The sequence below is a fragment of the Vollenhovia emeryi genome, unplaced genomic scaffold, assembly GCF_000949405.1.
Source record: "Vollenhovia emeryi isolate VEMERY1.0 unplaced genomic scaffold, V.emery_V1.0 DF939150.1, whole genome shotgun sequence".
Lineage (NCBI taxonomy): Eukaryota > Metazoa > Arthropoda > Insecta > Hymenoptera > Formicidae > Vollenhovia > Vollenhovia emeryi.
The window spans coordinates 232,677-255,978 of NW_011967216.1; the positions used below are offsets into that span (position 1 = coordinate 232,677).

At 42.6% G+C, this 23,302-nt stretch overlaps 3 protein-coding genes and 1 long non-coding RNA gene across 6 annotated transcripts in view; 1 reads left to right on the forward strand and 3 right to left on the reverse strand.

The window, feature by feature from the left end:
• Window positions 1–9: 9 nt before the first annotated feature.
• On the reverse strand, window positions 10–2,890 carry LOC105565609. Of its 2 annotated transcripts, none has more exons than XM_012018937.1 (10): window positions 2,843–2,890; window positions 2,436–2,558; window positions 2,236–2,321; window positions 2,008–2,147; window positions 1,755–1,860; window positions 1,613–1,650; window positions 1,209–1,531; window positions 879–1,123; window positions 671–790; window positions 10–541 (listed from the first exon to the last, which is right to left on the reverse strand). In XM_012018937.1, exons 1-10 carry the CDS (start codon window positions 2,873–2,875, stop codon window positions 100–102), a joined length of 1,656 nt encoding a protein of 551 aa, XP_011874327.1. In that variant the 5' UTR covers window positions 2,876–2,890; the 3' UTR covers window positions 10–99. The 2 variants fall into 2 exon arrangements, with proteins under 2 accessions (XP_011874327.1, XP_011874328.1); XM_012018938.1 differs by lacking the exon at window positions 2,843–2,890 and adding an exon at window positions 2,643–2,805.
• A 2,628-nt stretch (window positions 2,891–5,518) lies between these two features.
• LOC105565614 (forkhead box protein J1-A-like) lies at window positions 5,519–18,505 on the reverse strand. Its single transcript, XM_012018944.1, has 4 exons — window positions 17,683–18,505; window positions 10,783–11,086; window positions 9,627–9,805; window positions 5,519–9,428 (listed from the first exon to the last, which is right to left on the reverse strand). Exons 2-4 carry the CDS (start codon window positions 11,036–11,038, stop codon window positions 8,952–8,954), a joined length of 912 nt encoding a protein of 303 aa, XP_011874334.1. The 5' UTR covers window positions 11,039–11,086; window positions 17,683–18,505; the 3' UTR covers window positions 5,519–8,951.
• On the forward strand, window positions 14,143–14,564 carry LOC105565613. Its single transcript, XR_001009208.1, has 2 exons — window positions 14,143–14,352; window positions 14,429–14,564. It is a non-coding gene; the product is annotated as an uncharacterized LOC105565613 (long non-coding RNA).
• Window positions 18,506–18,594: 89 nt separating the features above from the next.
• LOC105565617 (dual specificity mitogen-activated protein kinase kinase 4) overlaps window positions 18,595–23,302 on the reverse strand; it is a 14,997-nt gene continuing 10,289 nt past the window's right edge. The window contains exons 1-9 of one of the 2 annotated variants that reach the window (XM_012018948.1): window positions 22,918–22,942; window positions 22,005–22,076; window positions 21,795–21,909; window positions 21,606–21,701; window positions 21,363–21,540; window positions 21,173–21,292; window positions 20,795–21,094; window positions 20,468–20,694; window positions 18,595–20,393 (exon numbers count right to left, since the gene is read on the reverse strand). In XM_012018948.1, the coding sequence (XP_011874338.1) occupies window positions 20,228–20,393; window positions 20,468–20,694; window positions 20,795–21,094; window positions 21,173–21,292; window positions 21,363–21,540; window positions 21,606–21,701; window positions 21,795–21,909; window positions 22,005–22,047 (1,245 nt within the window). In that variant the 5' untranslated portion in view covers window positions 22,048–22,076; window positions 22,918–22,942 and the 3' untranslated portion in view covers window positions 18,595–20,227. Of the gene's footprint in view, window positions 20,394–20,467; window positions 20,695–20,794; window positions 21,095–21,172; window positions 21,293–21,362; window positions 21,541–21,605; window positions 21,702–21,794; window positions 21,910–22,004; window positions 22,077–22,917; window positions 22,943–23,302 lie in introns of those variants that run through there. The other variant, XM_012018947.1, reaches the window with a different exon arrangement.

Below are 23,302 nucleotides of genomic sequence, written 5' to 3' on the forward strand. Positions count from 1 at the left end.
ATTATAAAATATAAGAAAATATATATTATACATATACATACAGATCGTAATATTTATGTGCATACTTTTGTTGCAAATAGTAGATATTACATATTAATTCTATTTAAGAGGCATAATAATTTGCTTAGGTTCAGTAAGGTTTATGTATGTCTGGTCGAAATTGTTATCCGAGAACAACTGTTTTGCATAGCTTTCGTACTCCATCTCGAAAAGAGATTTTTCTAGCTCCTTTATATTTGCAGTTGACAACAAATTTATAACACCAGGTGGTATCTCGGATATTGAAAACATATTACAATATGGTACCAGACTACAAGAATCTGTATTGCATATCACGATAACGGAATTGCCAACGGTTAAAATTTGCATCAATCGACGAAATAGGACAGCTTCATCTTTCTCTTTCAAAACGATGACGCCCCTTGATTTGCGAAGTTTTGTTACTTCTAACTTTCCACTACTTTGTGAACAAGATAGAGAATTTTCATAGATGCACGAGAATTTGATCCATTTTGATATTATATCTGCCAATGCAGACTTGCTGAAAGGAAACAAGAAAGACCAGTGGTTAAAAAATTATCGTTGAAAAGAATTAAATACGAATATACAAACTATAAATATATATAATTTTTGTATTAACTTAACACACAATACATATACATGTACATACCCGTTGCTTTCTAATACCGACGCAAATTTGGATAATATTTGCTTTCTGCTAGTAACAGATTTACTACTCCAAATTTTGAATCCTTTCTCGGCCGAACTAATGCACTTCTTAACATCATCACTGTAACGACAAAATCAATAATAAATGAATTTTGTATAAATCTTGGAAAATTATAATTCAGACGTAGAAAATGAGTATCTGTAATTACCTTGTTGCATTTGCCCACTGGGTATCATCATGTATCCAATATGTGTCATTCACAGGTCGTTGCCACGCACCATCGTAAAATAAATTGTTAACGGAACTTTTTTGCACGTTTTGCACTTTTCCAGGATTGTCAGGAGCAAAATAAAAATGGCTCGATTCTAATGTCTTCTTAAACGGTCTTGCGAATGGCAACAGCACGATACCACCATGGAAGTTCATGTACGTATTTATAAATACAACATCCCTCTAAATAATTGAATACAGAAATCATATTAGCAATAGTTGGAAAATTTTTTAAGCAGTATTATGTTTTACAAATGTAATACTATACATTTAAAGGCATCGCCAAGTTTTTGGCAAATACAATATCTTCAGTCCATATAGATACTATGTTCATGTCATATGGCCTAACTTTATCTGTAAACAACTCTTTCGTCGTTCGAAATGTACAAATGGGAAAGCAGGAAGAGTAATCTTCCTTCAAATCGTTCAGCAAATATTCCTTCAGAAGCCATAAAAATTTCTCTTTTATTGGCTCCTGGATCCAAAATTTGGTGTTATGGTCGTGCAGCATTTCAGGTGTATTTTTCAAACATCTAATAACTGCATACAAATCTGAATCTCCCAGAAGTATCATTTCAGTGGTGCATTTACCTATAAAATATTTAAAAACTTTGATTACGAGAAGAGATATAAATTTTTATTCCATCAGTGTCAGTAAAGGGTTTTTCTTACCAAGACGACATTCTCTTAATCGATGAATGTAACCTTTGCTGAAATACAAAAACAAGTTGTATACAAAATTGATGAACGTATTAATTTGGACATAAGAAACATAAGTTAACATATTTAAGAGTGTAACATTTTTATCAGTTACCAGATAACATCTTCTAAAAATGGTTTCATCTGCGGGTGTATCTTGTTTTCACTTATTTTCAAGATTGTGAATAACAAGACTAAGTCGTCCTTCATGTATTGTTCATCTAAACAAAATAAAAAAATGCTTGAAACAAATTACAATCTGAAATATTTATGTGCACTATTTACTGAACGAAATAAGATTTGCATAAAACACAAATAGCAGAAAATCAATATATTTCTTTAAATTGCGATTGCGAAAATAATATTACCATATTTCATACTGTCAAGTGAAAACCTTGCGCCGAAATAATTTAAGTGTTCGATAATAGTAGTAATTATATCTGGATCTGTGCAAGCAGCTTTGAAGAGAGGTAAATTTTTTTCGATTAAAGACACCGCTTTGAAGTATCTGAAAATACACAAGCAAAAATCACAAACGTGTACACACGCAACTTTTTTTTATCGCGTCGCTTATATTTAGAATTGAGCCCGTTTACCTCTCAGTGAAATCGTTGACATTCCCCAAGTTTATTTCCTCTATTAATTCCTCTGTTAAATCGTACAACTTCGTTCCTATCACTTCCTAAAAATATACATAAAAAAAGAGTCATATATTTTCCAGATAACAGCTTAAGCAGCTCAATTGTTTACGAATATTATAACTTTTATAATTTATTAACAGTACGTTCATACATACTGATGTTTCTTTAACGTTCCTTTGATATTCCAAATTGGTATAATATTCATCTATAGCTTTCAGTCGATCGTCCATGATTGTAACAACTGATTCGAATATTCTTAAAGACTTAGACACTTGCACCTGCAATTGATTATCGGTTCAAAAACAACGGAGAATGGATAAATGACTATATGCGTAAAAAGATCTCAATATGGAGCAGCAAACCGCGAGACTTATGCAACTTTGTAACTGATAGCTGATTGACAATATTTGCTACATAATTATCAGTACTGCTTATCAAACGTTAGTACAGAGTCAGAAATTGCTCTGGCGAGAAAGAACACAGAATGATACAAAGAGAGAACGTTGGACACTCAGCCCATTTTGTAATAAATAGAGAAGGAACGTCTGCGCGCTAACACTACCTGCAAAAGCGGACACGAACTGCATAGCCACATGTACTTTGCGATACTGTCGATACGTTGTCCGTGTGGCGCGTGTTACAAATTCAGAAACTGTGAATCACGGAAAGGTATCCAATTATTTAATACTATCATTCGTATACACAGGGTAGGCTGAAATACAACCCTGGAAATTATCGGGAAGGGAGTGATTTTACTCGTCAAACTATGTCGAGACAATAAACAGATTGTTTAAGCTTTGCCTTCAAGAAAAAAAATCTGGAAATTAATCAAGCAAAGGTAAAAATGATTGCGTTTAAGAAATTAAAAAAAATACCCTGGCGGAAATAATTCTACAAAGTTCTACAAAAAAATAATATGTATATGTATACTACCAGAATCTAAGAAATTCTACGTAAATTTAAAGTGTTATAAAAATCAACATGAAAATGCTAGAATTGGAACACTTTTGTTAATTTTTGTAATATTCTACAAGTGGGCGGATGTTTTAATTCTTTAAGACTTTGTTGTTTCTCAAATTTTTTAAACTAGTAAAGTTTTGTACTAATTTTGACAAAATTGTACATTTTCATGAAATACTACTTGCAGTAATTTCTTCACCTAAGAACATCGTAATTTGTGGCACTGTTTCGTAGATGTTTTTACAAAAAAAAAATTAATGTTTCAACGAAGATATAAAAATTTATCTACAAATTTCTATTTCAAGTCGACATTTTGTAGTTATTTATAGAAATTTGTTTCCGCTAGGGTATATACAATGTGTATGTACAATATGTATTGTACGTATATGTGTATGCATGTTTTATGTTATTATCCAACTGTCGATTGACAGAATAACGAAGCGTCGTCACTTATATATAGATGGCGCGACGGATACAGTTTGCCAGCGAGAAATGACTTGTCGATGGATGTCGAATTGACGTCGATTCGAGATCAATTTGAAAGTGTCGATTCGACATCGTTTCGACATCGTTCGACGAATCATTTCTCGCTGGGTTTGCTATTATCGGCATGATACAAATCCGCTAAAAACAATCTGTTTTAATTAAATTCGCACGTGTAATTTTATATATGACGAAACGGTCAACATTTTCAACAATACATCTGAATTAAATAAAATTATTTTTCGTCTCACATTAATTTGTCTATTCTGCTGGAAAAAAATTAATTAATTGAATATTGATCCTGATAGAAAACAATTTATACAGAACATAAAAAATATATATGTATATGTCTAAAATATAAAAGATTGCATATTATAATTATTGAAGATTGCATACCCGAAACGCCGATCGGGAGTTTGACAATTGTTTTTTCGACGCGTACTTCCAGCCTGCAGACAGTAAGGGGGCTAAAAAGAGATCCCCGAGATAAAATGACGTTCCTCGATATTTATTTCTTATGTCTCGTAGAGAGTTACATGTTAAATTATATGGATACAAATCATGGAGACAACCACACGTTGCACTGAGCCCTTATATATATCGTGGGGATAAATAATTAGGTTGAAGAGAAAGAAAACACAACTATACTTTTAGTTTTACTTCAAGGCACATATCCACTCTACTAGATTAATCGCGATCGGTAACACTTATATGTTACGCGATGGCGTTGGTTCTTCTTGTCTATCGCCTTTCGTGTTTCGACAATCGACCTTTGATTCATATCCCGCGTTGCGAACGCGCTGAAACTCTTATTTTCCTGCTGCAGCCGTATCGAACAACGATGTGAGAAGCGGGGAATGCGAGTCTCTTTCTTTCGTCTAGACGTGGGCATAAATTAACTTTTTCGCATCACCATCACTTCGGGTTGCTGACGTCATCTTTGCGTCAAAATTATGTTTTCTTACGACGCCTGGAACGCGTCTGATACTATAAAGATTGATGAAATATATTAACCTTTATTTGTAAAAATATCGGTCTTTCTTCTTTTTTTATATTACAATATTAATATTATATTAATATTATACGAAAACATGAGGCAAGAGGGAAACCACGGAGTCAATCACGAAAGTCGATCCGAAAGTGGCAACTAAATCCCAGCTCTGATTTATTTTGCTGGCATTTTGTACATAACGTTTATCGTTTGTTTAGTCTTATTATACATTTCCAACGTGATTTAGAGAAGAAAGATACGTTAAGCAGGCTTGCTTCTTTCAATCGCCGAGAGGTAGTTGACTCCACTTTTCGACTTGTCAATTAACAAACGGCTGGAAACCTTGATTAACTATCGCATCATTCATTTTTTACTGAAATATTGGATTTACATTTAATCATATTGATAAAATAATGGAACTTTTCGATATATCTCGTCGATTGATACCCGAATACGATGACACGAATCGATCTGTCTTAATCTGTAAGGGAGAAAACTTCTTCTAAGAGATTGATTTCCCGCTTCTAACGTGATAAATTCATTACGGCTGCAGTGGAGAAACGGAGGAGCTTTAAACTCGCCTCCGGACGGACGAACTTGGACGGACTCTGTAAAGGCGTGAATTAGAGCGCAGAAATTGACACACCAATTCAACTAAGTTAATTATTATATCACACACCAGCGTAATTAGTATCGCCTCCGACAATTGTACTCTAATGTTATCGTGTAGCCGTACACGTGATAATAAAACGCGAGACTTAGGTGCGGGGTGTCGCTTAAAATACCGCGGCGTCTCTTTGACCATTCCATTCTTTTTTTTTCTAATCGATCCTCTTCCGTCACTAACGAAATTCCCAGAAATTCGATCATGCACTGTCACGTTGAGAATCGCAATCGTCGTTTGCCGATCATTCATTTCCAGGATTTCGCCGCAACCGTCGAACCAGCTCTATCTCGTGATTGGATTGCACTTGTTGAAGCGGCTCCCACTCTTTAATTGCGAGCACTCAGAGATAGATTCGCTATTAAAACATGAGGCAAGAGGGAAACCGCGGAGTCAATCACGAAAGTCGGTGCGAACGTTGCAACTAAATCCCAGCTCTGATTTATATCGCTGGCATTTTGTACATAATATTTAGCGTTCGTTTAGTCTTGTCATACATTTCCAACATGATTTAGAGAAGAAAGGTACGTTGAACAAGCCTCCTTCTTTCAATCGCCGAGAGGTATTTCTCGGGACACCCCACGTACAACAGTGTAGGACTCTAACGCATACTTCTACGTTTCACCTATACTATAGTTCCATACAACGAAACATCGCCGTAATCACGATATTATTAATAATGGTAATAATAATTCCTATTCGTCCAGAGAAAGAGTGTGAGAGAGAGAGGGGGGAGGGAAGGGAGGGGGGGGGGAGAGAGAGAAAGGAAGGGAGAGATGACACAGGGTATGATAAAATAGAAACTGCAGTTGCGCTGTGTGTCCTGCTCGATATGTACAAAGTTATTAATACTTTAACGTATAAATTTTTAAACTTATCGGAACATGCAATTGATTGCGACGCATGTCTCTTCCTGAAATGCGTGTTACACATTTTCTCCTCTTACGCGGTAAAAATCGAAGCAGGAGACACTGGAATATGCCATTTAAATGCAACGATAGAAAATATTGTACGCATTACGCTAATCGATCGATCTGGCGTACATGTATATATATGTATATTGTATATAAATGTGTGTATACGTATATACGTGTACTCACGGGTAATTCATCTTAATGTATCAATTCAATTATTTTTCATTTCTTTCTTACTTCAGAAAAAAGTACTTCAAACTTTGTAACTTCAGATTTTCAAGTTTCAAGGGGGAGAATTTAATTGCGCATCTTTTTTATATTGTGCGTTTTATCAAATCTCAAATCGATAATTTTGTAAAAATAATTACGTGACCTTTTTACAAAAATTTCAATAATTATGTGGAGTATTTTACATAATTTATATAATTTTTAAAAAAATTTTAATAATACATTTTACGTAAACCAGTTTTTTAGTTCTGTATATAAAAGTGCTAAAGACATTGAAAAACTCGCAGTTTATAAAATATTTCATATTTTACTTTGACACAAAATATGAACTATCTTTCTCCAGAACTTTTTAATCGAAACACCATTCCTTTCTATTGCAAAATGAGGGACAACCGATACATTGAAATGAGGAAATAACTGACCATATTACATTAAAATATTCCGTCCCGTGTATTCACTATATACCTATATACATTTATTTTATATATACACATATACACACAGACATATATATGTATATATGTATATGTATAACGCATTGCTTAAGAATACACAAGGGATACTCTCTAATTATTCCAAGGCACGATGCGTGAATTGTTTTGCCGCAAGGAGCACGGTCATTCTCCAGGCAAGGAGGAATATCGGTGCAAAGGAATGAAACTCAAAAAGGGACTTCGACGATCAAGAAATCAGGAAAGAAAATCGCAATGTACCAATGGCTGCGGTGCGAGCTGAAAAATACGGATGGAGATGCGGCGCGAGAACAAATGCCCAAATAAACACCACGAATCGTTATACGATGCGGAAACTGCATATTTATCGAAACAACGAATGTATCTCTCGTTACATCGAAAGGGATGTCGCTCATATGTATCCTTAAATCCATGAAATATATCAAAAGCACTGATATTGCTCATCGCCCATACAGCACCGAAGCTTTCGGAAACATTTCAGGAACGTTGCAACATTGCAATGTTTTCTGAAATGTTTCTGCAAGCTGTGGTGCTGTACGGGCGTTTAACCCTTCGTTTAAAGCCGATTGTGGCTAATATTTCGCGACGTAATGTATAATAACGCTTCAATTCAAATTACGATGTCCTGTCATCAGTAGCCGTTTCGGCATTAATTATACATCAGTTACAGTCGTTATATGTAACGACGATTGCTGACGGCGATAATTCCGCTATTTTCTCTGCAGCCATATTGTACTAGGACATCAGGCACGAGGGCTCGTGTAAACCTTCTTTTCTTCATGTTTACACGTTACACATTAATCGTATGTACACACTATGCACGCGTACGTACGTACTGCACGTCAGAATAAATTTTTTTTGCACCCCCCCCCCCCACACGTTTAACAGTATAGATCAATGAAATGGTGTGCATGCGTGTGCATCGAGGATTCTCTTCTTCTGATTAAACAATTGTAAATTTGATTAGTTGTCTTGAATTTTATTTTCGAGACATGACTGAATTAACCCATCAAGTTCTACGCTTTTCTGTTTTAAATCCTTGCAACTTGAGTCCCAATCAACTCCTCTTCGACTAGATTTTTTTACAGTATTAACCACTTTTTATCCTCAAATATAATCAATCGCGGTTTACAAATTTTGATTAGAACTCTAGTTACGAGGATTTAAAGCAGAAATGTAGACCCCGCGTAGGGGCCTTTTAGGACTTAATGGGTTAGAGGTTGAATTAATGCAGAATAATAAAAGGAGGGGAGTTTTCGGTATATTTTTACTTGAATCTATATCGCGCCCGAGCATACGAGAAAGCTAATTTACATCAATGTATAAAGTAAGAGGAAAGAAAAGGGGGGAAAAGGTTCACGTGCCACGAATTCGCCTCTCGCTTCTCGCGTCACAGTCCAATGCGGTTCCAATGAGGAAACAAGAGCTTTAAGACCATCTGCCTAAGCGCGTTTCAAATTGCGACGTTGCAATCACTCGTTGTATCGTTTGCGCCTGTCAACTCGCTGTTAAGGAAGAAGAAAGAAGATACATACTCGCTTTTCTCTCTCTGGCCTTTCTTCCCTAACGGCACTTCTGTTCTCGCCCTCGACTGCGGTCGCAAATAAATCGCGATTTCGACTACGAAATTAATGTCTGCCATTTTATGTAACAAATACACGATCGCATCGAACTTTTGCGCCCGCCTGCTCCTGGACGTGAATTATTTAACTGTCGTTCGCGCACGTTTCACCGCAACCACGCGGAATGAAACCCGCGAATTTTGACGGGGACCAAGAATCGGGATTGCGCCGTGATTCGCCATCGTGAAACGGGAGAAATCGTGGGACACATGCAGAGAGACAAGAACGCTCTTCCGTTCCGTACGAAGAACCCGATGATTCCTGAGAGACGTTTGCGAGGGAGGGAGAGAGAAAGAGAGAGGGAGAGAAGGAGCGGAGGGGGCACTTAGAGGGAGTTTAGAGGGTGTCCAAGAGGTCGAGAAGCTCCAGCTGATTATTTTCGTCCCAGCCAGCGATCAGCAGGCTCGTGAAGTCGTCCTCGCTCAGGCTCACCTGCGTCGACTCCGGCACCTCCGACAGACTGTCCGGGATGGGGGGCGACACGCTACTAGGCGGAGTCTCGTACAGGGTGTTCGAGAGGCAGCTGGTGGGCGGCGTGCAGCTGCTGCCGGTGTGAAGGGCGTTAAGCGTCGTCGTCGCTGCCGCCACCGTGCTCGTCGTCGACGTCGTCGTCGTAGTCGCGGCCGCCGTGGAAGGGGACTGTCTCTTGGTGCCGCGCGTCCGTTGCGAGATCGCGGAGCGGCGCCTGGACCGTTTGCCTTCCTCCATCCTCTCGAGGTCCAGCTTCCAGAAGCCGCCCTTGCCCGGCTCGTCCTTGGACCGCGGCAGCTTCACGAAGCACTTGTTCAACGAGAGATTGTGTCGGATCGAGTTCTGGTCCCCCGAGAAGCGATAAAGACACTGTTGTTATTATATTACGCAAGCTGGCGTTATTTGTCGCTGAAATGTCGTCGGAAACGTAATTTCGAAAAGGCTTTCCTTGAAAATTGGGCAGCAAGTGAAGCGAAGACTTGTACAAATTAAATAGATCTGTAATCGTTGATTAATTTAAGATCAATCCGATTTCTTTACCTGCCAGGCCGGATCGGCGTACTTGTAAAACAGGAAATTCTCTCGGATCCACGCGTAGATGTTCGAAAGGGAGACCTTGTTATTGTTGGCGCGCATCGCGAGGCAAATGATAGTGGCGTAGGAGAATGGCGGCTTCGCATCGGGATCCGTTCGATACTTCTCTGCATTTTCCGCGAGATCTAATAGGTGGAAAATTTAAAGAAAATTATGCTCGGTTGTATATGTGCAAAATAATACTGGGGGGTGTATTTTTAGCAATCTCCGTACTCTCATTCCGCGACTCGAAGATCGTTACATTAGACGTACACTATACCCAACTATTCGCAAAAATATAATTGAACAATTTCGAAATTGCATCCAAGTCTTCAATATACAGAGAAATAGAGCAGAAGACAGCAAATAAATTTGTATAAATTGTTCCGCTTTTTAATTTTTATTACTTTGAACAAACAATGTTGTATTTATTGTTTTTGCTTTGTCTCGTTTAATGTGCCTCGTCTTCTTCTTCTTCTTTTTCTTCTTGCTTAGCAAAGACACGAGGCTGACTTTACTCGTTTCTTAAATTTTAATAACTTGCATATCTCCCGAACAGCATAACTGTCTCGTACAAGCGACAAGTTTCTACACAATTTTTGAAAACTTTTAACGTCAACTGTAATGTAATAAAAAATAATATGTTTCATTTACAAAAGTTAGAAGTTTCGAAGAAAATTGTGCCTAAATTCTTTTTTTTTAATCAAATGATCTTTGGGATATCGCTGCATTTCTAAATATTTTTGCAAACTTTTAATATCAACTAAAATGTAATACGAGATTTGAAAAAGTTAGCAGTTTCGAAGAGAATTATATACTTAAATTATTTTTCAAAATCGAATGATCTTCAAGATGTCGCCGCATTTCTAAACATTTTTCCAAACTTCTAACATCAACTAAAACGTACTAAAAAATAATAAAGAATATATTTCATCAACTAAAACGTAATAAAAAATAATAAATAAAATATATATTTCTTTTACCAAGGTTCGAAGCTTCGAAGAAGATCATACTTAAATTATTTTTCAAAATCCAACGATCCTCGAGATATCGCCGCGTAAAATAACAGAAGCGCGCTTGCGATTCACCCGTTCCGAGAGTTAGATCCTTGAAACCTGGTTACCTAGTTCGGCCTTGACCAAGGGCGACAGTTTCTTCGGGGGCTGGCGGGCGAGCGGCGGCGGTGACGGCGAGCAGGGTGGCGTCGGCAGGCCGGACGCGCTGGTGATGTCCAGCGACTGCAGCCAGGAGAGGCTCGTCAGCTCGGCCTCGACTCCGTCGTGGTCGTCCGTGCTGTCCATGCTGTCCGCCGCGGCGGCGGCGGCGATGACGGCGGTGTCCTCCGTCGATACTTCAACTTCCGCTAGGTCGATCCTCATTTTTGCCGTCTCTCATCACCCGCGCCAGCGTGCCAGTGCGACGAGCGCCTACGGAAAATCCGACGGTCGCCCGTTTCCACGTTAATTCTCCCCGGAGGGCGCGTTTCTCGTCGGAGAACCGAGCGTACCCCTCGGTAGGCCGACGGCGATCGAATTGTTCGAAATAGACTCGGTAAAATAGACGACGACGACGACAGCGAGAACTGTTTTGCCCGGAAAGCGACGACGGCAAGCGCTGTCGAGGCGCGCAGCTTTCCGCCCGCTCGCGAGGGTGGTATCGCGCGATACCAGGGGAGGTCTGACGTCTCAGCTCCGATACTGCGCGGTTTCCGGAACCGCTCGCACGGTACTCGGAACTCCGTGATTCACCAGCTCGTGGCTAAAGGTCCTCCTGACGTCACAGAAACGATCGCGCGTTCGGGGTAAAACGCTCTTCACTCTTCTCCTCCTTGCTTCATCTCGCGGGCCAATTTTCACGCGCACCTCCACCGAGAACCCCGAAGCGCTCCTCGGAGGGCGAACGGCGTCAGATAATGCGTCACCCGACGCCCGTTCGCGGAAGGGCGCAACATCGATCACAATCCCGCGGAGGGTTGAAGAGCTTGGACCGGGAGAATAGAGAGAGAGAGAGAGAGGTGGGGGATTACAAAAATCGCGACACCACGCTCGAAACTGATGCTATTTCGCGCTATTTGCACAGCCCGACCAGGTATACGAAGTGCGCGATTAACGACCACCGACTGCGAGAAAGAGTGACGTGCACACGGCACGGTCGGGCGAGTTCGACTGGTGGTAGCAAAGGGGTGGAACGCGCTGGCTGGCTGGCTGGCTGGCTGGCTGGCTGCCCGTGTGCCTACCTGCTTACCAGCGATCTGACGGAGGCACCTTGGTGCCGCGCGTGTGGTGACAGGTGCTGGGTTCCCTCTCGCACAGGTGGACCATGCACGCGCGTCGGCCAGACCCGCCGACGACCCTCTTTTCCTTTTCGTCGACCCTCCCCTAACTGAAACCAGCCAGGGGGAGCCTTTTCACCCTCGGCTCGCCCTCGGCTCATGCCGATCGTGGCGAGTACGAGGCGACGCAGAAATATTTCAGGTGACGCAGATGACGTATGTCGATAAAACGATTAAATTAATTGAATTAAGAGATACGTCGGCCGCGTAACACGGCGACGGACGCCCCGGGTCTTCCTCGTGTCTCGGTCATACAGGGACCCGAATTGTTTCGAATATCGAGGGGCCGCAAATGCGTGAAAATCTTGGAGAATTTTTTCACGACTTTGACCGCCTTGAAACTCTCTGGCCGGTTTCACCAAACGTCGCTTAACTTTGATCTCAGTTCAATTCATGTCTGTCTCTTCCTAAAGGAACAGTTGGAAGGAGACAAAGGACGAATTAAACTATAAGCTTAAAGTTAAGCGACGTTGGTGACACTTAAGAGTCTTAACGTCTAGAAAATTTGCCTGTATTTAAATCTAAAGTGTTTACGAATTCTTACAAATAGAATTGTTAAGTGGAGAATAAGTTGAAGTAATAATATAATGCTGTAAAGGAAGAAACATTCTTTTAACGTTCAGAATTTTCCACACATTCAAGCCTTTTGAGATAAGCAAAATTTTCGAGGTTTGGTTTCGAATGACATTAGAGAAATTCGGAATTCTTATGTTTTTTAAAATAATTCGACTGGAATCTATCGCGAAGTTTTCGCAAACTAATTTTTTTATAAAAAAATATTCGAATCTTTTGAAACACAATTTAAAAGAAAAAGTTTTAATGCATGTACCGTCACATTACAGATCGTTTGGTCTCGATCTAATTACGCGAATACATCTCGAATAATTGTTTTATATTAAACACAAACACAGGGATACATAAACCTTCTTTAGTAGAAGACCCTCTGCAATCGCTGCTTCATATTTATTGTAGAACAAGGAGAGGTTATTTGAATCAGTCAACAATGAAATAAAACATTTTCAAGACCAGAAGCCCCGAAAAAAGTCGAAAAGCCTCCTTGAAAATTTTATATCCGATATTTTCCTTAATTGTCCCAAAATGGCTTTCCCTTATATCCAAGCGTTCGATAAACGCCCAAACGCGACACGATTTACACGATTTTTCGGGGTTTTCACGGGAGGGAGGAGTGTGATGATTAATTTCAAATTTTCCGAATGCACCGTGTGCGGGAACGTCTTTTCCGAGAACAAACGAACAGAGGCGTATTTCGTCCTGTCTGCGCTGCAGGCGGGGGGTGGATCGCCCACTCGCCTTGGTACAGGCGGCCTCCATTGATCGAATCGGGGGAGGCAGCGACCGCCAGTTACGATAAAGCCGGCGCGCGAAAGAGAGGGGTAGGAGCCACGGCCATTCGACCGAGACGAGAGAATGGCGCGCAAGATTCACCCCGGGACCTCATCATCATTGGTCGGCGTCCATGCGGGATCGTTAGCACGAGATTTGTCAGTCCTACCGAATCCACACAGACGCGGGACGGCCGCGCGTACGATACGTACACGTAGACGCTTTTGGGCGTTCTACGGAGGACGGATCCTCCTTCCGGGGAAAATGCCACGCGGAAAAATACTTCGTTGCGATAAAAGAAAGAATTTAAGAGGACAAGCGCTTCCGACCTCAAAATGTGCGCCACGAACTTTCTCTACCGACGGTAGCACTCGATCTTGGACCCTCTGAAGCACGAACACGTTACGCCTTCCGAAATGAAAAAAAAAACCAACGCTTCTTTCACTCCGACGTCTTTACTGTTTTATATCTAGGTTTTCGGTTCGCTAATTCTGAGTCTGAAGTCGATATTCTAAAATTATCGAAGATTGACTCAGTATAGCAGCTCGAAGTTGAAGTTTTACTTAAAAAAAAATTCAACAAGACAAACGCTTCCGATCTTAAAATGTGCACCACGATCTTTTGCATACCAATCGAAACCGGCGAGGGCATTGTGGTGTACAGATTTGCGGCATTACTATGCATTTTTGGGCATTAGTTTGGGCATTAGGCCTTGCTGGGGCATTATAAAGATAAAATAAAATAAAATAAGATAATAAGATAAACAAATAATAAGGATAACGTCGACAATTAACTGGCACAATATATTTCGTTTAGAACATACAACGTTTCGACCAGTAATACTGGTCCTTATCAAGTATTAAAAAATTTCTTAGCAACCCATTAGATGTGACAGCAAAAATCTAAAACATGATTAATGTGGAATAAGTTTAAAATATTTTATATCTACTCCATATGTGTTACTGTGCAGAGTGATTCGTTCCTCCATGTATTCTTATATTATTACCAATGTTACCCGTAAGTTTTTAAGATGTGGTTTTAAGATGCGTTAGATTTGTAACATCTGACTTATTCCACATTAATCATGTTTTAGATTTTTTGCTGTCACATCTAATGGGTTGCTAAGAAATTTTTTAATACTTGATAAGGACCAGTATTACTGGTCGAAACGTTGTATGTTCTAAACGAAATATATTGTGCCAGTTAATTGTCGACGTTATCGTTATTATTTGTTCTTTACTTACTGGCGATCCATCTCTAAAAGTTTTTGATAATAAGATAAAGTAATGCCCACTGGGCATTGCTGTACAAGATTTTGGTCGACGGTTTCCCCCTTGGGAAAAATGTATGCTTCAAAGGGTTAATTTTGAGTATATGATTGTTACGTGTTTTGCGCAGCTTTTCCATGCAATATTATATCTGCGCAAACGTAGCGATATCGTTAACATTTACAGAACAGTCCCTTTAATCTCTAAAGGATTGAGGCCCCTTTTCTAGGATTCCTTAAGCAATCGTTATTTTGAAAAAATTTCCAGATTCCTACGAAAGGTTAAACTAGCAAGTTAAAAAAACAAGCGAACTTAAAAGTTAAATGCATACACGAATTTCTTGTTAACACATTTCTCTTGCGATAATGTTGGATCCTCGTCACGCGTTTCGCGATAAGTTCGCTATCAAACTCGCCAAGTTTCTGGAGGGTGAGTAAGGTATTTCGAAATGTGTTGACTAGTTGCACGAATTAGGGGATGAATTACTTCAGATTAATACTACAAAATGTGTTTCAGATAAGGGAGTGGAAGACCAAGTTTCAGTAATTGATTAATTCGATTAATTATATAAGATCGCTTTCTGCCTGGGCAATAAAACTTGGCAATCAAGAGAGAAGTAATATTATCGTCACTCTATGTTTTATAACGTAATTGTCAATATTTTAACGCATTTTCTCGCGTGTTATTTAATTAAATCTTCTGGCAAAAATAATTCGTACATTGCATTTGAATTGTAAAGCGTCGATAAAGGCGTTTGTGCACAAATGCGAGGCCTGATGCGATCTGTGAAGGTTAAAAAAATATATAAAGTAACTATTGATGTAACTGAGTTAAGTTACAGTTGGGAGAGAAAGTAACGAAATTAAGTTAGAGTTACCAAACGAAAAGTAACTGTAACTGTAACTTCGTTGCAAATAACGAGTTACTTCCCAACCCTGTAATTATATTAATGGTGACGTCTACATTTCGTCCCTCCTGCGCCAGAATCGCGAACGCGCAAATTGCACAAAACGGCAAAGCAATTCAACTCCGAAGTAAAAGCCGATCTCCCGTTTTTCCCGGGGGCTTCAATTTAATTCTACAACTAGTTCGTGCAAATTTGCGCGTTCGACACGTTTTCCCCAATTCAACGCAACGCCGAGCCATCGCCGTTCCGGCCGAGGGACGAAAGAAGACGAGCCCCAGGTCCGGGAGGAGAATCCTCGGGGACAGGAGGCGAGGAGGTCCGAAGGAGAGAATCCGGCCGGACGCCATCGCACCGAGGACCTCCCTCTCGTCATCGACTACATCGTCGCCCGGTGGAAATATCTGCGCGGCTGATCAATAATCTCCCGGGAACATCCGCGCGCGGGGGACGCGCGGAGGACGCGAGAGTCCCCCTGTCTACCCTGTCGGGGGGGGTTTACTGGCTGGCCGACTGGCCAGCCAAGCAACGGCTGGAGGTGGTGGTGGCGGAGCAGCAGCACCTCCAGCCGAGTATCAGCAACCGGCGGCGAGCACCTGCCGCGTTCTCCCCCGCGCGCTGGCGGAGGGACCCGCTCGGCTCGTGAGTCACTACCACCACGTTACCTGCGTCGCACGGAGCCGACGACGTGTTACGTGCGGCGCGACGTAACACATTACGCGCCGCGCAAAAAGACGTAATGGGACCGGCATAGCGCGCACTATCTCGCGCCCGAATCGATTCGGACGTTAAAGCCGCGAGACGATCTATTTCCGCTGTGACCGCCCCGCTGGCGCTCGATCACGTTCGAGCGATTACGCTCGAATATAACGCGGGTTATAAGTCGATCATGAATTCCGAGAGGGGGCGGAGCGACAGGGGGAGAAAAGATACGGGGTGTAAGGCGCGGGATGAAGCGACGCGTTCTCGTCGACCTCGCGGCGATTCTTTTTTTTCTTTCCTCCTCCCCCCGAAGATCGGCGCCGAATATACGATCCTCTCGGCGATTTTGCAAATCGAACAGCCGGCGCAATGTCGCCGCGAGGGGGTGGCGAACGAGTCAGGCGGGCGATGGTCTGTCTCTCCTTGAGAAACGGTGCGTCCTCCTGAGAATGCGAACGGGTCACCCGCGATAGGAATGATGTGGACGTATTTCAGTGGGCGATTTAAAAGCCCGGACGATATCGGCGGGGGGCTACGGATATAGACTCCGACGCGGACGCGCGCCCGGAGTTCCGGGAGGGCGGAGCGGCACGCGCATCAAATATTCAAGAGAATTGATTCCGGGCCGAGCTGCAGCAGCAGCAGTAGCAGACACATAATCTACACCGTCGCGACTATTCGCGGCGGTAATCGTTGCCAATGTACGCCCGTAGAACCGCGAGGCCCTTACGTCTCTCTCTCTCTCTCTCTCTTTGGCATCAAGGATTTATACGAAGTAGAAGAAAAGAGAAATGCCCGAAGAAAATCCGAGGAAATAAGGGTTCTTGTTGTTGAATAAATTTATAGTTTACTGCCCAATTGTAGATTGGACATTTCGACTGTACTGATCGTAAAAGTCTCCCTCGGCGATAATTAAGACGAAAAGTATGAAAATTACAAAGGAAAAATCGAGCGATATCGCCGTCGTCTAAAAAAATTGCCATAGAAATATCGGGAATGCAACTTTCGATACATTCTCGTTATTTTTTAAAAGATTAAGTCTTCCTCGAAATAATATCTTTGTATTCGAACATTTCTTCTTGACCTCCGTGCTAGTTTTCGGATTTTGTTCGCACTAAAACGACCATTTTCGTTGGAAAATCACAGTGGCGCACTTTCTATCTCACTAGGATTTTTTAACAGATTCAAGAAACGAGGAACATGAAAATTATACAGGGAAAATCGAGCGATATCGCCGTCGTCTAAAAAATTGCCATAGAAATATTAGGAATGCAACTTTCGATACGTTCTCGTTATTTTTTAAAAGATAAAATCTTTCTCGAAACAATATTTCTGTTTTTTTTTCTCTCGATTTCCGTGCTAGTTTTCGGAATCTGTTTGCGTTAAAACGAAAATCTTCGTTGGAAAATCACGGTGGCGCACTTTCTATCGCGCTAGGATTTTCTTAACAATTTCAAGAAACGTAAAACTCACCCCCGATTCAAATCGATGCGAGAGCACTTCGCCGACCGACGGGGATGGAGAGTCGTCAGGCGGCGGATGGTCCTCGCATCACCTCGGAAATACCGTTCGTGGACTACTTCGGTCTGTTTCGTCTCGAAACTGATGAGTTTCAATATCCTCGCGGTACCTCACGTACAAAGTACAACGCAACACCGTCTACCAGCGTCACGCGCGCGGCGCCGAATTACCGGGACGTTAATTGAACATTCTCATCCAATCGGCTACAATTCCGCGTCGACGACGCGTTTGCTGCCTCTCGCGAAAATCCGAGTTCGTTTCAGCGCATCGGCCGCGGTGGTTCCGTCCGAACTAACGACCGGCCACCCAGGAACGCTCCGGCACCGTCAACCACCATAGCACCATTCTACCGCCATCTTCTTACCTGTGCAAACGGTACCACTACGACAGGTACGGCAGGTGCGCGTACACGATCGCCCAGGGTTATCGATTACAGTCATTACCTCGCTCCCGCGCGAGAAATGCCGACGAGATAGCACCGACGACCCAGGACGCATCCGAAGAGACGCGATCATCCCCATTCTGCCGCGAGAGAATTGAAGACTCGCGCGGATCCGGCGTGACGCCGAGTTGCACTCCTCATTTCTTGTCTCGTATAATAAACCGAGGATACTTTGGAGAACGACTGGAACGGACAGAGCGGAGGGAAGCGCGATAATCGGCGGGGTCCCCTGGCGCAACGGCGAAATTACACCTGGACCCGCAGCTATTAGAACCTGCCGGTAGACGAGCCGCCACGTGGGAGATAAGAGGGACTCGCCGGTCGGAGTCACGAGGAGTCGACAGGGCGTAGGAAAAAACAGAAGCACTTGGCACGCGCCAAGCCGAGGGGAGAGACGCGCCGAGAGAAAGGGCGAGGGGAACTGCGAGTGTGTCGATGATTTATTTCCATTACATTACAGCACTCCTAACATTTGATACTCGTATTTAAATCTGTCCTAAGAAAATCCTCGAAAACAGCCTACGCGGGTGTATCCTCGTTTTATCATCTTGGCGACTAGTCCGCCGAGCACTCCTGTAACGCTCCTTACAAAAGATCGTGGAAACCAGGACTTTAGGCAAGATACAGTGATGCGTATATACAGGATGAACCGTGATTCGCGACGCGAGCGGAAAAGAAACGATCACTCGTGCAGAAATAAATTGGAGAGGCTGTTGCAACGCCTTCTCCTTTTGACGAGGCGTAATTTTTGAGAAGAAATCAGATTTGTAAAGTTGAACGCGCACTTTACCTCGATGATAACCGGCAGTTGGAAAATTGTTCTCTGCGGCCTGGTTTTTCATTTTCTGGTTAACTGTTAACTAGAAGTTAATCGATTCTCTATCTCTTCTTAGATAATAATATAAAAAAAGATAGAGAGTCGACTAATCTCTGGTTAACAGTCAACCAGAAAATGACAAACTGGGACGGCAACATCTATTATTGCCACGTAGCGAATTTTTGAGCCACATGACATCCGCATGTATCGTGCTGTAACTCGCAACGAGTCTTGTAATCGGCAGCGTAGTAAAGAGGGGGAGCGGTTCACCCCAGGCGCAAGTCTTTCCTTACCAACTCCACTGCTCGCAACGAGAGAATTTAACTGGAGCCGATACAAAAAGTAAATCCTATCGTTGTGAACGTTTACTTACACGAATAGAAATAGCAGTAGGTGGATATCTGATGAATTTAAAATCTGATTTCCTCTCCTCCTCTCCTAAAAAAATAACAGTGCTTTATATACGAAAATGCGATATTTTTCCGTGACCTATCTCTACATGAAGAATCGTCTCCTTTCCGTTTGTATCACGAATTACGGCCCGCTGTACAGATACAGGTATGTATAGATATATATAGATATATATACACACATATATATCTGCATACGTACGTGCATACGCATACGTATGATCCGCCGAAAATTCATTTGGATAAATTGCGCTATCGCGAGAAGAGTTACATGAACCGAGGGAAATGCTGTCGGGGCGCGACGTGTATCTAGGATCGTATTGAACGAGCGAGAAAGAGACGAGAAAGGATGGCGGAACAAGAGAAGGGAAGGACGTACGCGCGTACGCAATCGCCATTCGGTATTTAACGGGACGCCAGGGCACGCGATTGCGGAACTTTCCGGAGTGGATTCCGATCGGAATTGTTCCGTTACTTTCCGGAAAAACGCAATCGACGTCCAGGAAATAGCCGGACAATTCCAATCGGAATCTACTTCCGAACAATTTCACAATACGCGCCCAGCTCGCCGACGCACATCTCGATACTCGTTCTGTGTACACGGTGGCTCCGCGGCCACAGAGAATATAAATTCTAAGTGAGACGACGACGCACGTCGACAGAAACAATGATCGGTTTCGCTATCTACGCTAGATCGTTGGGAGTGCGATAATACCGTTCGTGACACGGTACTCGGAGGGCGAGAGTCTGAGGAGGGCTGCAAAAAACCGAGGTACTATGACGCCGTGACGTGCCCTGCTGTCGTCCCGCCGCTCTCGTCACCGATTCTTATGGTTGATTGGTAGTGAACGGCGTCACTCCGTTATTAGCCATATTGTCCAGAACACCGCTGATGTACGCCGCGACGTCGATCGTCGCTTCCTCGGCTTGCCTGATGAACGGATGTTCCAGCAGTTTATTGTACTTCGGTCGCTGCGTCTCCTCCTTAATTAAGCTTAAAAGACACAAAGCAATTTAACAAGGGAACCGTCTCGGTTGCCTCGACGGGTAGGAAGGCGTCAAGTTTACCATGTATTCACAAAGTTCACAAAGTCCATGGTGAAGTGATTGCCGTTCTCATTGGGGGAGAGCCGCGGCGGATCACCTTGCACTACTTGATAAAGTTGTTCAAAGACGGAGTTCCACTTCGGGTAAGGGAAGTACCCCGTAGCAACCTCCATCAGTGTAATACCTAATGACCACACGTCGCTCCGCACGTCGTAACCACGTGCGCGTTGCGGATCTATCCTCTCCGGCTAAACAATCACCAATTGATATTTATGAAGCGCTCGGGTGACTCGATACGAGCCGCAGCTCGTTTTCAGGGCCGTTAAATCCACCTGCGGTAAAACTTACAGCCATGTACGGTCTGCAGCCAGCGTCCCGGGTCCTCGCGATCGAGTCTACAAGCTGACCGGATATACCGAAGTCGCACAACTTTATATTACCTCGACGATCCAATAAAATATTACTAGGTTTCACATCTCTATGGATTATCCTTAGTTTCTCCTTGAGGTAATTCAACGCCTTCACAGTAGCCACTGTGATTTTGCCTAGAATACATTCCGGTATCCTCTCGTTTAATCTCTCATAGATGAATTTGTAAAACTTATCTAACGACGTGTCCATAAGTTCCATGCAAATCCAACAATCCCCCTGTGCGTGACGAAAGGAAAAGATTAACTCCAACTGCCTTCGTCACTGACACCAGCGATACCGTCGAGCCATACATACCTCTTTAAACAAAGCCCCATAAAATTGCACAATACACGGGCACTCGTTCGACTTCATCACAACTTCTAAATCCATTAACAGTTGCTTTTGTTCTCTTTCGTCAACGGTAGAGCGAATTCTCTGAGATATAATTAATATAATTAATCGAGATACAAGTTCAAGGCGCAAAAGCGAGAAACCAGTTGCCTACCTTCACAGCCATAACGGTATTGCTTATCCTATGAATCATCTTATTTACAGTTCCAAATCCTCCCCGTCCTATCTCTCCGAGATCCTGCAGATCCTCGCTTGTGAAATCATACACTACGTCCGTAGACAACTGCAATTTACCAGTGCTCTGCATAGACTGGCACATTCGTAGTTTGTCTCTACAACAAGCCCCGTTGTAATTTATCTCAAAAGATAAGTTTCCCTTCTGTTTCTAATGCCATACCTTGCCTTGTCGGGAAGAAATTCTTGCTGCGGTAACATATTGCGAGGTCTGACTGGCAGCTTAGGTAGAGGTAAAGGCAGACTTGGGCGGGAGGATCTGTCGCGTTCACCGAGCGGAAAAAAAGAAGATCTTATTATTACGGTAGCGACAGACAACGGCGTGGAATTACTTTGCTCGATAAAATCTCACATTGGTGGACACGCCGTGGCTCCTGTCGAATTCGACAACGAGGAATTTGTGGAATTGGCAAACGACAAATTATTGCCCTGGGTTTGGAAACTAAGTTTCAGCTGTCTTCGCCTCTCTGTAACAGAACGGCAGGATTACGAGGAGCCACGTCCCAACGTCACGAAGATCTCCCCTCTCGTTCTCCGAGATCGCGCAACCGCGAAAACCTACCCGACATCTCGTTCTGAACGTCATTGTTTGTTCGAAAGTCCATTCGCGGGAAGTTGAAGGATCTGCCGGAACCTGCAACGTCGAGAATTACGATTAATCTCCGATCGCGGAGAGAGTGTAGGGGATCAATTCTATATCTTACAATGTAGCAAAAGTGCTCAAAACGAGCGGCTTCATCTCTTTCTAAGACAGAGAGACGAAGCTACTCGCTTTTAGCATTTTCACTATGGCGCAATGTGCCGTCCACAATGCACGGAGTAAGAGAGAACCATGACCTTTTAGTCTTTGGTGCGAGGAAGCTAAAATACAGGCACAACTCTTCTAATATTTTAACACTAGCCGATGGGGTTTCGTTGCGACCGAGAGCAAGCGTAAGAGCTGGAGTAGAAGTAAGAAGTAAAACTGATTTCCCCAATCCTCCTTACTCCACGCATTGTAGACGCACAAAGGCCGTTCTACAATTGCGTAAACGTGGTTGTTTGCGGTTGTACAGTGTTGTACTAGTTTAAAACCGTGTTTTACAACACAGTTTTAAACTAGCACTTCCAATTGTAAAGTCTGTTGTAAAAGATGGCTCGACTTTTCATCTTTCACGACTACAACGATATGGGACGCAACAGCTAGCCAATCATTCACTTCAATTACGACGTATCTTACTCTATTGTATATTACTTTGATGTACAACACTTACTACTACTTCTATTCCGACAACCCTACAACTACGTTCACGCAATTGTAGAATGGCTTTAAAGAAATGAATCACTTCCATTTCTTACTTCTACTTTCAGCTCTGACGCTGACTCTCGAATTAGAGCGCAGCTCGACCAGTGCTATATTTTTAAAAATTACGCCTGTACTTGAGCTTTCACACAGATAAATAAAGATTATGGTTTTCTTCATTCTTACTGCTTACTTCCAATGTAGACGGTCCTCAAATCATCGTCTACGATACGTGGAGCTTTTGGTGCAGGGAAGCTAAAATATAGGCGTAATTTTTAAGACATTTGTAACACTGGCCGATAGCGTTCCGATTCGCCGAGTAAGCGCGAGAGCTGGAGCAGGAGTAGGGGAGAAAATTGATTAACTTCCTTACTCCAGGCTTCTGCCGCGCACTGTAGACAACACATAAGCGCTGGTCTACAATACGTGGAGTAAGCGTGGAGTAAGGAAGAGCCCTTAACTTCTAGCTTTAGGTGTAAGGAAGCTGAAATACGGGCATAATTTTTAAAATATTTGTAACCCTGATTGATGGCATTTTGTTTCACTGAGAGTAAGCCTAAAGGCCAATGTCCACGATG